Source organism: Lepidochelys kempii, chromosome 22 (assembly GCF_965140265.1).
Source record: "Lepidochelys kempii isolate rLepKem1 chromosome 22, rLepKem1.hap2, whole genome shotgun sequence".
Classification (NCBI taxonomy): domain Eukaryota; kingdom Metazoa; phylum Chordata; order Testudines; family Cheloniidae; genus Lepidochelys; species Lepidochelys kempii.
The window spans coordinates 18,370,090-18,385,155 of NC_133277.1; the positions used below are offsets into that span (position 1 = coordinate 18,370,090).

The 15,066-nt window shown below is 49.7% G+C and overlaps 1 protein-coding gene and 1 long non-coding RNA gene across 3 annotated transcripts in view; one reads left to right on the top strand and one right to left on the bottom strand.

Annotated features, from left to right (window-relative positions):
• The window catches only part of DSCAML1 (DS cell adhesion molecule like 1), a 348,185-nt gene that overhangs the window by 7,420 nt on the left and 325,699 nt on the right, over nt 1-15,066 (bottom strand). For both annotated transcript variants that reach the window (XM_073321085.1, XM_073321084.1), the window contains 4 exons: nt 14,998-15,028; nt 7,699-7,817; nt 6,703-6,855; nt 4,451-4,645 (listed from right to left, as the gene is read on the bottom strand). In XM_073321085.1, coding sequence (XP_073177186.1) covers nt 4,451-4,645; nt 6,703-6,855; nt 7,699-7,817; nt 14,998-15,028 — 498 coding nt within the window. The remainder of the gene's footprint in view (nt 1-4,450; nt 4,646-6,702; nt 6,856-7,698; nt 7,818-14,997; nt 15,029-15,066) is intronic.
• LOC140901731 (uncharacterized) lies at nt 900-4,747 on the top strand. The gene is made up of 3 exons (XR_012155943.1): nt 900-1,273; nt 3,892-3,990; nt 4,374-4,747. It is a non-coding gene; the product is annotated as an uncharacterized lncRNA (long non-coding RNA).

A 15,066-nucleotide genomic window follows, 5' to 3' on the forward strand; every position in this document is an offset into this window, starting at 1 on the left:
CTGGGTTTAGCCGATCGCCATATTTGGGGTCGGGAAGGAATTTTCCTCCAGGGCAGACTGGAAGAGGCCCTGGAGGTTTTTTGCCTTCCTCTGTCGCATGGGGCACGGGTCACTTGCTGGAGGATTGTCTGTTCCTTGAAGTCTTTAAAGCACGATTTGAGGACTTCAGTAGCTCAGACATTGGTGAGAGGTTTATTGCAGGAGTGAGTGGGTGGGCGAGATTCTGTGGGCTGTGTTGTGCAGGAGGTTGGACTAGATCATAATGGTCCCTTCTGACCTAAATATCTATGAATCTATGATGGGTGGAGCAATGGCCACAATGATCCTATTGTATTTGCTTGTGTGACAATGGAAGTGGGGAATGTCTTCCTTACAGAGGCATTGGGAAATGCACAGAAAGCAGAATACTTCCAAGTAGCAGCAATGAAAGCTGTCTCACACTGTGCAAAAAGGTCAACTGTCTAGTATGCAGCTCGGTCACAGATGATGCTGCAACCGTATCTGTGATTGGAAGGGTCCCAAGCTAACAACATGGTTGTAGTGCTTGGTTGATGCACTTCCTAGCCAAAGACTTGAGTGTTGTGTTGGGAGGGAGGGAGGGAGGGAGGGTCTCTGGGTGCAGGAGGAGTGATGATGTGGCCTTGGAGAACGTGTGTATGTGTGTCTGGGGGGTGCCTGCAGCTTGATTGATTGTTTGTTTGGGGGGTGTGAATGCTGAGCCTAGTGGTGTGGTGGGCAAGGCTGTGTGCAATAAGCCTGTTAGCACCCACCAATCCCTGCTCAGGGGGTGGGGCCAGCAGGCCTCTAAGAAGCTGGCCCCTAAGCGACCAGAGGAGCGTGCGAACAGGGATGGCTAACAGGGGAGTTTCGCAAGGGAGTTTAGCTGGGGAGGGGGAGGGGGGCAAGGCTTTGCACCGGGACACCTGCTGCAAACAGCAGGCAGGCCCACTGACGCTTTCATCTCCCAGAAGGAAGGTGAGCAATCAATCAGTCAGCTGCTGGGCCACAAAGGCCGTAGCACCCAACTGGAAGAGAAAGTTCAAGGACTGAAGAACCCAGGACCAACCCTGCATTGCCAAAGAGAACATAAAGATCCCCTAGACAGACAGACAGACAGACATCAGGATACACTCCAGCAGGCACAACCTTCTGAAGAGGCAGAGCAGGCTGCCTAGCAGGGACAGAACAACAGTGACAACAATTGGCAGCATGTGACTTCCAGAAGCAGACAGACCAAGAGCAAAGCATCTCTGTACCAGCACTGCAGATACAGGTGAGCACCCAGTTTCATGTTCTCTCCCCAGGTCCTGATGCTGAGACAGCTGAGGGAAGGGAGCAGGAGACTCCACCAATCAGAAGGGATGGGGGTTTCACAACTACCACGCCCAAGAGGAGGCAGCAGGTGAGGATGGTCAGGGACTCCCTCCTAAGGGAGACTGAGTCATCTATCTATCTGCCATCCCATCCAGGAAAGCCAAGAACCGTGCTTTTGAGACAGTCATCTCAACTCCCACAGTCTTCTGGCCAGCAAGTTAGAGGTATGGGCTGGAGGAATGGACTAAAAGATGCAAAGAAAGCCAGCTAGCTCCTCAGGCTCAACAGGGAGTGATCAATGGCCCCATGTCTAGATGGCAGAGCACCCCAAGGGTCAGTCCAGTGGCCAGTTTTGTTCAACATCTTCAGTAATGATCTAGAGGGTTGCACTCTCAGCAAGTTTGCAGGTGATGCAAAACTGAGAGGCGTGGCAGATAGGATACAGAGGGACCTAGACAAATTGGAGGAGTGGGCCAAAAAGACATCTGACAACATTCAACAAGGACAAGTGCAGAGTCTGGCACTGCTACACACTAGGCAGCAGTTCTGCGGAAAAGGACCTAGGGGTGACAGTGGACGAGAAGCTGGATATGAGTCAGCAGGGTGCCCTTGTTGCCAAGAAGGCCAATGGCAGTTTGGGATGTATAAGTAGGGGCATTGCCAGCAGATGCAGGACCGTGATCGTTCCCCTCTATTCGACACTGGTGAGGCCTCCTCTGGAGTCCTGTGTCCAGGTTTGAGCTCCGCACTACAAGAAGGATGTGGATAAATTGGAGAGAGGCCAGCGAAGGGCAACAAAAATGATTAGGGGTCTGGAACACATGACTTATGAGGAGAGGCTGAGGGAACTGGGATGGTTTAGTCTGCAGAAGAGAAGAACGAGGGGGGATTGGATAGCTGCTTTCAACTACCCGAAAGGGGGTTCCAAAGAGGATGGCTCTAGACTATTCTCAGTGGTAGAGGAGGACAGGACAAGGAGTAATGGTCTCAAGTTACAGTGGGGGAGGTTTAGGTTAGATATTAGGACAAACTTTTTCACTAGGAGGGTGGTGAAACACTGGAATCTCCTTCCTTAGAAGTTTTTAAGGTCAGGCTTGACAAAGCCCTGGCAGGGCTGATTTAGTTGGGGATCAGGTCCTGCTTTGAGCAGGGGGTTGGACTAGATGGGGTCCCTTCCAACCCTGATAGTCTATGACTCCCTCAGCCTCTCCTCATAAGTCCTGCATTCCACTCCCCTAATCATTTGTGTTGCCCTCCGCTGGACTCTTTCCAATTTGTCCACATCCTTCTTGTAATGTGGGGCCCAAACCTGGACACAGGACTCCAGATGAGGCCTCCCCCAAAGGGAACTGCAGTTGTTTGTTTAGTCTGCAGAAGACAAGAATGAAGGGGGATTTGATAGCTGCTTTCAACGACCCAAAACGGGGTGGATCTAGATTGTTCTCCATGGTAGCAGACAACAGAATGAGAAGTAATGGTCTCAAGTTGCAGTGGCAGAAGTTTAAGGCACATAGTAGGAATTACTCTTTCACTAGGAATTTAGGGGTGGAATCTCCTTCCTTAGAGGTTTTTAAGGCCTGGCTGGGATGATTTAGTTGGGGGTTGGACTAGATGCCCTCCCAACCCTGATAGTTTACAATTCTAAGTGGCAAAATACTTCAGTAACAACCCCTTAGCTTGGTTCCTCCCACTCTTTTCAGAGGCGGTGCTGCAAACTCCACCACAAGATGTGCAGTGGAAGTCACTCAGTAGTGGACTGTTTCTTTAGAGTACTGGCCTAATCACATAACAGTTTGTGAGCAAAATCCTGACTGACAAACACAGATGATGGCACCCTCCTGGCCAACTGAGTGAGATCTTAAAAAGAGAAATATGAAATGACAGAGTTAAGTTTCAAGCATTAGAAACCCAAATGGGACAAGCACGATCTCCAGCTCCTTTTCTTGGTAATAGTTTCAGTACCACAGTCAAACCCAAACTGCTGAGGAGGAGGAGTTGGCTATGACATGGACATCCAGCAATCAGCCCTCCAATAATAATAAACTTCAGAGCTAAGTGTGAACCGTTCAAACAATAGGTTTACTGCTGAGGTTTGACAGAAAGTCACACCAGTGAACTGGTGGAAATCACGTAAGCAAACACTTGGATTCAGAGACTGTGGAAGAAAGTGATCATCTCACTTAGCAGTAGCTTCTTCAGCCAGTGTAAAAAGAATAGTTCCTTCCTTTCGACCAATCCGTTCCAAACTGAGAAATCGTTTGGGAGCCAAACAAGCAGGAAAGCTGGTTCATCTTTGTCAGATTATGAACAAACAGGAAAATGAAGGTGAAGACGATCGAGTTAGTTAGCTGCAGAAGCCAACATCTTAAGTAAGTTTCTCATGTTGACCTGCCTGACAGTCAATTGAAATATCTGGAGTGCAAGTTTGTTTAACTAAAGAAAGCCAGAAAATTAACTAACTATTTGAGGTTACTGTCATTTAACTATATGCTTGTTTTGCTACATTATTATATGGTTGGTTGTTTGCTGTTAAATACATAAAATATTTAAATGTCTGATGTTCTCCTCCTCATACAGCATGGCAAGAAAACCCTCCAAATCTTAATGATTAACCGATTGAACGGGAGATAGATCTTTCTGAAGTCATTCGGACGTGAACTGCTTCAATTACCTTTGGTAAATGAAATAACCAATCAATCATTTGTTTTCTGAGATAGATAGCTGTAAAACTCATCTGAACAGTTTTCAAAATAAATCACTTTACAGTGTGTATCTTCTAAAAATGAAAACTACATTGATCTCTGAAGAACATGAATTCAGGTTAGAACAAGAATGCACTTTTATGTAGAAATCCATGATTAAATAAAGTCTTTCAATCAAATCCACCCCACTGCAGAGTATGCGCTGCCTGGACTCTGAAGAAAATGGCAGGGGGCTTTCTGGGGACACCCTGGGCCATTTCCTGCTGGAGACATGGCAGAGGGTGGCTGAGGCAGAAGCTGCTCTCAGGAGCGAGTGAGGGGGTAGCTGAGCCTCTGGTTTTTCTCTTACTCCCCTAGGTGTACCAGCTGCCTGGCCTTTCCCTGGGGCAGTGGTGATCGCCGCCACCACCGCATTCCCCATCCTGCTGACTCACCCGTGTCCTGAGACAAACTGGCACTGTAGCTGTCACTCTCTGTGACCGTAATTCCATGCTGGGATCCCACGGTCCTCCAGTCAGATGTAAGAGTACGTGCAGGAGTAGATGCCTGGCATTTGGTGAGAGTCCATTGGCTGGAGTACCTGTTCCGGGTGCTGTGGGCAGATTTCACACTCTTCCGGGAAACTGGGTCTGAAGCACGAAAGTTAGTTACACAACACGGTCAGGTTTGTCCTCTGAGAAAGATGTGCTCTCACGAGGCAAACAAACACAGAGCCTTCCCGCAACCCACCGCTCTGCAGGTGGGCATGTGTGTCTACAGCTAGACACAGGCAAACGCAGATGTCTGTCTGTGTATATTGCTAGACATCTGTCCACCGACAGACGCTTGTGCCTGTCGGCTACCAGCCCTGACCCATATGGGGTACTAAGGGGTAACTAACTCATCAGCTAGAAAAAGTTGATGGCTGGCACATATGTACTGGTCATCACCAGCATGGATGTTTAAACATTCTCATTGGGCATCCAATCTGTAAAAATCAAAAAGAGAGCCATAACTGATGGAAAATTGGCAGAAAGCTTCCAAATGCAATTGATAATGCAACCAAGTACTCAAACTAGTACTTTGGAAAACGCTTCGCTCCAGGTGATATGAGATGTGCTTTTTTGTCTTCCATTAGAGCCAGAGTCTGTAGTCACCTGGATCACATGGTACAAACATCAAAATATTTGTCAAATGGACTGATTTGAGAAACTCTCTGTCTGTCTGTTTTTACAAAGTTATACAGATATTTAGAATCCCTGCCTCCTCATTATAAAGCATACATTGCCAGGGCTATCTGCTCAGTCGGAGACATAAGAAGAAGATAATTACAGTGGTACCATGTATGCTTTAGCCTTACTTATCCCTAATCCATGTACGCTATTTACATAACCGTCATAACTCTTAGCAGAAGGTCTTGTGTGCATAACAAAATATGACCATGTACTCTTATGTAATCCCTATATGTAACTAACTATGAGCTACTGAATGTCTAATGTAACACCCCTTTGAGCTAGATGGAGTGCCAGTAATTTGCAAATAGTTGACACATTTTCACTCCCCCGTAGAATCTGTCTGATGTTTGCTCGTCCCTGTCTCAGTCACATGCAACATTTGTTGTACAGGTGCTCTCACAGCCACGCTGCACAACGGGGAGGGTAGCTTCCTGGAGCAGGTGACAGCACCAGGCTTATAAATGACAGGGTGCAGTTAGGTTACCGACACACACCACAGCTGGTATTTCACACTTGTTCTTGGATGGGAAGAAATCGCTTTTCTTTGGCAGGAAAATGAGCCATATTCACGTAGAACATATCACTGTGGCCTCCCCTGATGTGACCCACCCAAAGCTCCAACGCCCCGTAATCCAAGCAGTATTAGATTTTCGCTTTCGTTCTATGCAGCTATGCTTCCTCTATGCAGAGGAAGACAACAGCCACCTGGGAGGGACACACAGGCTGCAGTAGCATTTTTGTTTAGAGCGCTTTGCACATTTTCTTTTAAAATTCACAGACCATGTGTCATGTATGCTAGTAGGCGGCCGTGGGTCCCATGCATGGGGCAAGTTTGGGGTGATGGCAAAGGGGCTCCAGAGGTACAACTCACTTCCTCTGCTGCCATCTGACTCGTTTAAAATTAAAGTGCTCTAAAATGCAAACAAAACACAGTCCGTTTGGCTTGGGATGCCTGATGAAGACACAGAACAGAGTCTGGGGTACAATTCGAGAGTATAGAGTCTCCCTATTATTCCAACAATAAGGCAACCTACCTCAGGAACCTCAGCACCGCATTAGCTGGAGCTTGAACTGAGAATGAGTGCTCAGTATGGGGCCCCATGCACAGATCTCTGGGTGCAATGATGAGCCCCCAAAGCCACACAGCAACTGAGGTGCCCAAGTCCCACTTTTAGGCACCACTGCAATGCCCCAAACCTGTAGGTGCCTAAACTCACATGGCACCTAAGTTTGTGCTCAAATAGTTCTCTAGGTGACTGTGAGCACATCAATTGCTGCCCCTCTCTCTCATGCCTGAGCCCCAGCAGGATTCTCAAAGCCTGGGCACCTAGGCATGGCCCTGGTAGGCACGCTCAGAAGTGGCCTAACTCCACCCGAGTTGGTTACACCACACAGCTTGATGGCTGGGGCACTCAGCCAGCATCAGTTGCCTCTCGAGGAAAGGGATCTGCCACACAGCCTCAAGTACTTACTGGTACCGGGTCGAATGTCAGACATGTCGATCAAGGGTCCGGTGTTCTGTATCAGAGCTGGATGATGCAAGGATACCCCAGTGCAGAAGCTCTGAGGATTCACAGCTTGGCTGAACTCGGTGTCTGTCACTGGTATTGTAGCTTTATCATCCCCTGCAAGAAGAAGAGTTTGGGGACTGAGCTCAGACAGCTTCACCAAAGCATCTGTTGCAAGTCACCAGCATCACCAGCCCATGCTGCCCTGACCCACTTGACAGTAGCTCCTTGCCTGACCGATCTCTGGCTTCGCTGCTTGGGGGATCTCCCTCACCCTCCTCTACCCGTGTCAGGCTCAATACAAGCAAAAAAGCTGGGGCTTTACACAGCTCCTCCTGTGCGGTATGGGTGCAGCACGCAGGGCCAGGGAAGTGGCACTTCTTCCTTCCTGGGCATGAAAGTGGGGCAGGGCACAGGGGACTCTCAGCTTCCAACCCAGTTCCCCCCAGAACTGGAATGTGAGAATGATTCCAAGCAATATTGGCAACTTGGCTGAAAATGGAATAAATGCAAGGGGCAGAAAGATGGGGGCGGGAAGACCCCCCAGTCCTAAGGGAAACTACGTGCCCTGGCCAAGATGGGCTCTTGGCATGGGGAGCTGGCATTCAGAAGCCAGGGCAGGCAGATATCGACCGGAGAATAGTATTTCCCTGGCCAGAAGTGTGGCAGGGGGAAGATTCTCTTCCCCTAGGGCCCTTCTGTGGGTTCCCTCAAAGTACGGTCACACCTGTCCCATGTCACAGCACTTGCTGCAGCTGCCTTCATCTCTGGTGTATGAGCAGGAGTGTGTCCCGGCATGCAACACTCCAACTGGGCCCAGCCAGCAGCCTGTGGGACTATCGGTAAGGTGCATCCGTGGCCTCAGCAGGGAAGCGGAGGGGGAAGGAGGGTTTGCTCAGCGATCCTTTAAACTGGAATAAGGCCAAGTGCCATTAGATCTGAGGCAAGAGCCCCACTCACCCAGCTGCTTGATGCCCTCCTTATCCTCAATGAGCAGCTGGACACGAGGAATATCGATATGCAGCCGGGGACCCTGGGGGGGACCTTTCACTGGTGTGTCAAAGCTCCGGTTATTCTTGCTGCAGAGAAAAGAGAAGCCAATGAATACAGCAGAGTCTCCACTTCACTGACGCCTTACCACCGACCAGGTCTATGACCCCTTTCTTCCTGCTGGGGGGGAGGGAGAAACAAAAGGGCTGTGCATGAAGAACAAGTCGTCACCCCATCACATCCCGATGCCTGCCACGTATTGGAAATCGCTCTGCCATGCTTTGAAAGTCAAGCAGAAAGCGACACACCAGACCTGCTGCCGTCACGGGGAGATATTCAGCGTTACAAAGTCCCAAATTAGTGGGTAAAATGGCGTCTTTGCTGTGCTCCATTATGACAGGGATCCAATCCCTGCAGTGCTGTGTGCACGCACTACCCCAAACGAGCAGGCAGGACCATGAGGCGAGGCGAGCAGCCGCAGCCTGCACACAGTGCTGGGCCTTGGCGCCCGTCAGGGCACCATGTCTATCCCCTCTTCTTCAGGGCAGCCTCCCACCTGCAGGGTATGATCCCAGACTCCCAGTGAGGGATTCAAACACCCCCGTCTGGTGCAGAGCATCACAGGGCCATTTCTCACGCAACATTCATCTGCTGTCAGAACAGGGGAGCCAGCAGTAGCTTTGAGAACAGTCACTGGCTACGCCCGCTTTCAAGCAGCATTAGAAAGGGAAGCTTGGAAGTGACACCCCCCTGAGCGCTGTGGGTCTGTCTACACTGCAAGTGGGAGGTGTGACTGCGGCATATGTAGACACACGCCGAGGGTGCACTCTGGTGCCATGACCGTGGAAGGAAAAGGCCTAGGTAGAGGCCGTCGAATCGTGGACATCAACGAATGGCTACGCAGGTGGTGTCGGAGAGAAGGCTTTGGATTCTTTGACTATGGGACGGTGTTCCAAGAAGGAGGAGTGCTCATAGAATCATAGAATATCAGGGTTGGAAGGGACCCCAGAAGGTCATCTAGTCCAACCCCCTGCTCGAAGCAGGACCACTTCCCAGTTAAATCATCCCAGCCAGGGCTTTGTCAAGCCTGACCTTAAAAACCTCTAAGGAAGGAGATTCTACCACCTCCCTAGGTAACGCATTCCAGTGTTTCACCACCCTCTTAGTGAAAAAGTTTTTCCTAATATCCAATCTAAACCTCCCCCACTGCAACTTGAGACCATTACTCCTCGTTCTGTCATCTGCTACCATTGAGAACAGTCTAGAGCCATCCTCTTTGGAACCCCCTTTCGGGTAGTTGAAAGCAGCTATCAAATCCCCCCTCGTTCTTCTCTTCTGCAGGCTAAATAATCCCAGCTCCCTCAGCCTCTCCTCATAACTCATGTGTTCCAGTCCCCTAATCGTTTTTGTTGCCCTTCGCTGGACTCTCTCCAATTTATCCACATCCTTCTTGAAGTGTGGGGCCCAAAACTGGACACAGGACTCCAGATGAGGCCTCACCAATGTCGAATAGAGGGGAACGATCACGTCCCTCGATCTGCTTGCTATGCCCCTACTTATACATCCCAAAATGCCATTGGCCTTCTTGGCAACAAGGGCACGCTGCTGACTCATATCCAGCTTCTCGTCCACTGTCACCCCTAGGTCCTTTTCCGCAGAACTGCTGCCTAGCCGTTCGGTCCCTAGTCTGTAGCTGTGCATTGGGTTCTTCCATCCTAAGTGCAGGACCCTGCACTTATCCTTATTGAACCTCATCAGATTCCTTTTGGCCCAATCTTCCAATTGGTCTAGGTCCTTCTGTATCCTATCCCTCCCCTCCAGCGTATCTACCACTCCTCCCAGTTTAGTATCATCCGCAAATTTGCTGAGAGTGCAATCCACACCATCCTCCAGATCATTTATGAAGATATTGAATAAAACCGGCCCCAGGACCGACCCTTGGGGCACTCCACTTGATACCGGCTGCCAACTAGACATGGAGCCATTGATCGCTACCCGTTGAGCCCGACAATCTAGCCAGCTTTCTACCCACCTTATAGTGCATTCATCCAGCCCATACTTCCTTAACTTGCTGACAAGAATACTATGGGAGACAGTGTCAAAAGCTTTGCTAAAGTCAAGAAACAATACATCCACTGCTTTCCCTTCATCCACAGAACCAGTAATCTCATCGTAAAAGGCGATTAGATTAGTCAGGCATGACCTTCCCTTGGTGAATCCATGCTGGCTGTTCCTGATCACTTTCCTCTCATGCAAGTGCTTCAGGATTGATTCTTTGAGGACCTGCTCCATGATTTTTCCAGGGACTGAGGTGAGGCTGACTGGCCTGTAGTTCCCAGGATCTTCCTTCTTCCCTTTTTTAAAGATTGGCACTACATTAGCCTTTTTCCAGTCATCCGGGACTTCCCCGGTTCGCCACGAGTTTTCAAAGATAATGGCCAGTGGCTCTGCAATCACAGCCGCCAATTCCTTCAGCACTCTCGGATGCAACTCGTCCGGCCCCATGGACTTGTGCACGTCCAGCTTTTCTAAATAGTCCCTAACCGCCTCTATCTCCACAGAGGGCTGGCCATCTCTTCCGCATTTTGTGATGCCCAGCGCAGCAGTCTGGGAGCTGACCTTGTTAGTGAAAACAGAGGCAAAAAAAGCATTGAGTACATTAGCTTTTTCCACATCCTCTGTCACTAGGTTGCCTCCCTCATTCAGTAAGGGGCCCACACTTTCCTTGGCTTTCTTCTCGTTGCCAACATACCTGAAGAAACCCTTCTTGTTACTCTTGACATCTCTGGCTAGCTGCAGCTCCAGGTGCGATTTGGCCCTCCTGATAACATTCCTACATGCCCGAGCAATATTTTTATACTCTTCCCTGGTCATATGTCCAACCTTCCACTTCTTGTAAGCTTCTTTTTTATGTTTAAGATCCGCTAGGATTTCACCATTAAGCCAAGCTGGTCGCCTGCCATATTTACTATTCTTTCGACTCATCGGGATGGTTTGTCCCTGTAACCTCAACAGGGATTCCTTGAAATACAGCCAGCTCTCCTGGACTCCTTTCCCCTTCAAGTTAGTCCCCCAGGGGATCCTGGCCATCCGTTCCCTGAGGGAGTCGAAGTCTGCTTTCCTGAAGTCCAGGGTCCGTATCCTGCTGCTTACCTTTCTTCCCTGCGTCAGGATCCTGAACTCAACCAACTCATGGTCACTGCCCCCCAGATTCCCATCCACTTTTGCTTCCCCCACTAATTCTACCCGGTTTGTGAGCAGCAGGTCAAGAAAAGCGCCCCCCCTAGTTGGCTCCTCTAGCACTTGCGCCAGGAAATTGTCCCCTACGCTTTCCAAAAACTTCCTGGATTGTCTATGCACCGCTGTATTGCTCTCCCAGCAGATATCAGGAAAATTAAAGTCACCCATGAGAATCAGGGCATGCGATCTAGTAGCTTCCGTGAGCTGCCGGAAGAAAGCCTCATCCACCTCATCCCCCTGGTCCGGTGGTCTATAGCAGACTCCCACCACTACATCACTCTTGTTGCACACACTTCTAAACTTAATCCAGAGACACTCAGGTTTTTCTGCAGTTTCGTACCGGAGCTCTGAGCAGTCATACTGCTCCCTTACATACAGTGCTACTCCCCCACCTTTTCTGCCCTGCCTGTCCTTCCTGAACAGTTTATAACCATCCATGACAGTACTCCAGTCATGTGAGTTATCCCACCAAGTCTCTGTTATTCCGATCACGTCATAGTTCCTTGACATCACCAGGACCTCCAGTTCTCCCTGCTTGTTTCCAAGGCTTTGTGCATTTGTATATAAGCACTTGAGATAACCTGTTGATCGCCCCTCATTGCCAGTATGAGGCAGGAGCCCTCCCCTCACAGACATTCCTGCCTGTGCTTCCTCCCGGTATCCCGCTTTCCCACTTACCTCAGGGCTTTGGTCTCCTTCCCCCGGTGAACCTAGTTTAAAGCCCTCCTCACTAGGTTAGCCAGCCTGCTGGCAAAGATGCTCTTCCCTCTCTTTGTAAGATGGAGCCCGTCTCTGCCCAGCACTCCTCCTTCATGGAACACCATCCCATGGTCAAAGAAACCAAAGCCTTCTCTCCGACACCACCTGCGTAGCCATTCGTTGACTTCCACGATTCGACGCTCCCTACCTAGGCCTTTTCCTTCCACGGGGCTGGCTAACCTAGTGGCTCCACCTAACAAAGAGAGGGAAGAGCATCTTCGCAAGCAGGCTGGCTAACCTAGTGAGGAGGGCTTTAAACTAGGTTCACCGCGGGAAGAAGACCAAAGCCCTGAGGTAAGTGGGGAAGTGAGATACCGGGAGGAAGCACAGGCAGGAGAGCATGAGAGGGGAGGGCTTCTGCCTCATACTAAGAAAGCAAGACAAACAGCAAGTTATCTCAAGTGCCTATACACAAATGCAAGAAGCCTGGGAAACAAGCAGGGAGAACTGGAAGTCCTGGCACAGTCAAGGAATTATGATGTGATTGGAACAACAGAGACTTGGTGGGATAACTCACATGACTGGAGTACTGTCATGGAAGGATATAAACTGTTCAGGAAGGACAGGCAGGGCAGAAAAGGTGGGGGTGTTGCATTGTATGTAAGGGAGCAGTAGGACTGCTCAGAGCTCCGGTATGAAACTGCAGAAAAACCTGAGAATCTCTGGATTAAGTTGAGAAGCGTGATCAACAAGGGTGATGTCGCGGTGGGAGTCTGCTATAGACCACCGGACCAGGGGGATGAGGTGGACGAGGCTTTCTTCCGGCAACTCGCAGAAGTTACTAGATTGCGGGCCCTGGTTCTCATGGGAGACTTCCATCACCCTGTTATCTGCTGGAAGAGCAATACAGCGGTGCACAGACAATCCTGGAAGTTTTTGGGAAGTGTAGGGGACAATTTCCTGGTGCAAGTGCTGGAGGAACCAACTAGGGGCAGAGCTCTTCTTGACCTGCTGCTCACAAACCGGGAAGAATTAGTAGGGGAAGCAAAAGTGGATGGGAACCTGGGAGGCAGTGACCATGAGATGGTCGAGTTCAGGATCCTGACACAGGGAAGAAAGGAGAGCAGCCGAATATGGACCCTGGACTTCAGAAAAGCATACTTTGACTCCCTCAGGGAACTGATGGGCAAGATCCCCTGGGAGAATAACATGAGGGGGAAAGGAGTCCAGGAGAACTGGCTATACTTGAAAGAATCCTTATTGAGGTTACAGGGACAAACCATCCCGATGTGTAGAAAGAATAGTCAATATGGCAGGCGACCGGCTTGGCTTCACAGTGAAATCCTTGCTGATCTTTAACACAAAAAGGAAGCTTACAAGGAGTGGAAGATTGGACAAATGACCAGGAAAGAGTATAAAAATATTGCTCGGGAATGCAGGAGTGAAATCAGGAAGGCCAAATCACACCTGGAGGTGCAGCTAGCAAGAGATGTTAAGGAGGGTTTCTTCAGGTATGTTAGCAACAAGAAGAAAGTCAAGGGAAGCGTGGGCCCCTTACTGAATGAGGGAGGCAACCTAGTGACAGAGGATGTGGAAAAAGCTAATGTACTCAATGCTTTTTTTGCCTCTGTCTTCACGAACAAGGTCAGCTCCCAGACTGCTGCGCTGGGCTGCACAGCATGGGGAGGAGGTGACCAGCCCTCTGTGGAGAAAAGTGGTTCGGGACTATTTAGAAAAGCTGGACGAGCATAAGCCTATGGGGCCGGATGCGCTGCATCCGAGAGTGCTAAAGGAGTTGGCGGATGTGATTGCAGAGCCATTGGCCGTTATCTTTGAAAACTCATGGCGATCGGGGGAAGTCCCGGACGACTGGAAAAAGGCTAATGTAGTGCCCATCTTTAAAAAAGGGAAGGAGGAGGATCCTGGGAACTACAGGCCAGTCAGCCTCACCTCAGTCCCTGGAAAAATCATGGAGCAGGTCCTCAAAGAATCAATTCTGAAGCACTTGCATGAGAGGAAAGTGATCAGGAACAGCCAGCATGGATTCACCAAGGGCAAGTCATGCCTGACTAATCTAATTGCTTTCTATGACGAGATAACTGGCTCTGTGGATGAGGGGAAAGCGGTGATGTGTTGTTCCTTGACTTTAGCAAAGCTTTTGACACGGTCTCCCATAGTATTCTTGTCAGCAAGTTAAAGAAGTATGGGCTGGATGAATGGACTATAAGGTAGATAGAAAGTTGGGCTAGATTGTCGGGCTCGACGGGTAGCGATCAATGGCTCCATGTCTAGTTGGCAGCCGGTATCGAGCGGAGTGCCCCAAGGGTCGGTCTTGGGGCCGGTTTTGTTCAATATTTTCATAAATGATCTGGAGGATGGTGTGGACTGCACCCTCAGCAAGTTTGCAGATGACACTAAACTGGGAGGAGAGGTAGATACGCTGGAGGGTAGGGATAGGATACAGAGGGCCCTAGACAAATTAGAGGATTGGGCCAAAAGAAATCTGATGAGGTTCAACAAGGACAAGTGCAGAGTCCTGCACTTGGGACGGAAGAATCCCATGCACTGCTACAGACTAGGGACCGAACGGCTAGGCAGCAGTTCTGCAGAAAAGGACCTAGGGGTGACAGTGGACGAGCAGCTGGATATGAGTCAGCAGCGTGCCCTTGTTGCCGAGAAGGCCAATGGCATTTTGGGACGTATAAGTAGGGGCATTGCCAGCAGATCGAGGGACGCGGTCGTTCCCCTCTATTCGACATTGGTGAGGCCTCATCTGGAGGACTGTGTCCAAGTTTGGGCCCCACACTACAAGAAGGATGTGGACAAATTGGAAAACGTCCAGCGGAGGGCAACAAAGGAGAGGCTGAGGGAACTGGGGTTGTTCAGTCTGCGGAAGAGAAGAATGAGGGGGGATTTGATAGCTGCTTTCAACTACCCAAAAGGGGGTTCCAAAGAGGATGGATCTAGACTGTTCTCAGCGGTAGCAGATGACAGAACGAGGAGTAATGGTCTCAAGTTGCAGTGGGGGAGGTTTAGGTTGGATATTAGGAAAAACTTTTTCACTAGGAGGGTAGTGAAACACTGGAATGCCTTACCTAGGGAGGTGGTGGAATCTCCTTCCTTAGAAGTTTTTAAGGTCAGGCTTGACAAAGCCCTGGCGGGGGTGATTTAGTTGGGGATTGGTCCTGCTTTGAGCAGGGGGTTGGACTAGATGATCTCCCGAGGTCCCTTCCAACCCTGATATTCTATGATTCTATTCTATGATTCTGTGACCTACACCAGCAAGCGAGACAGGTTCTTACACTGGGAAACAAGGCACTGCTCACCCACCTTATTAGCATTTCTGCCAAGCTCTTTGCATCTGCAAAACAAAAGAGAGAGATGTTTGTAAAAGAGACA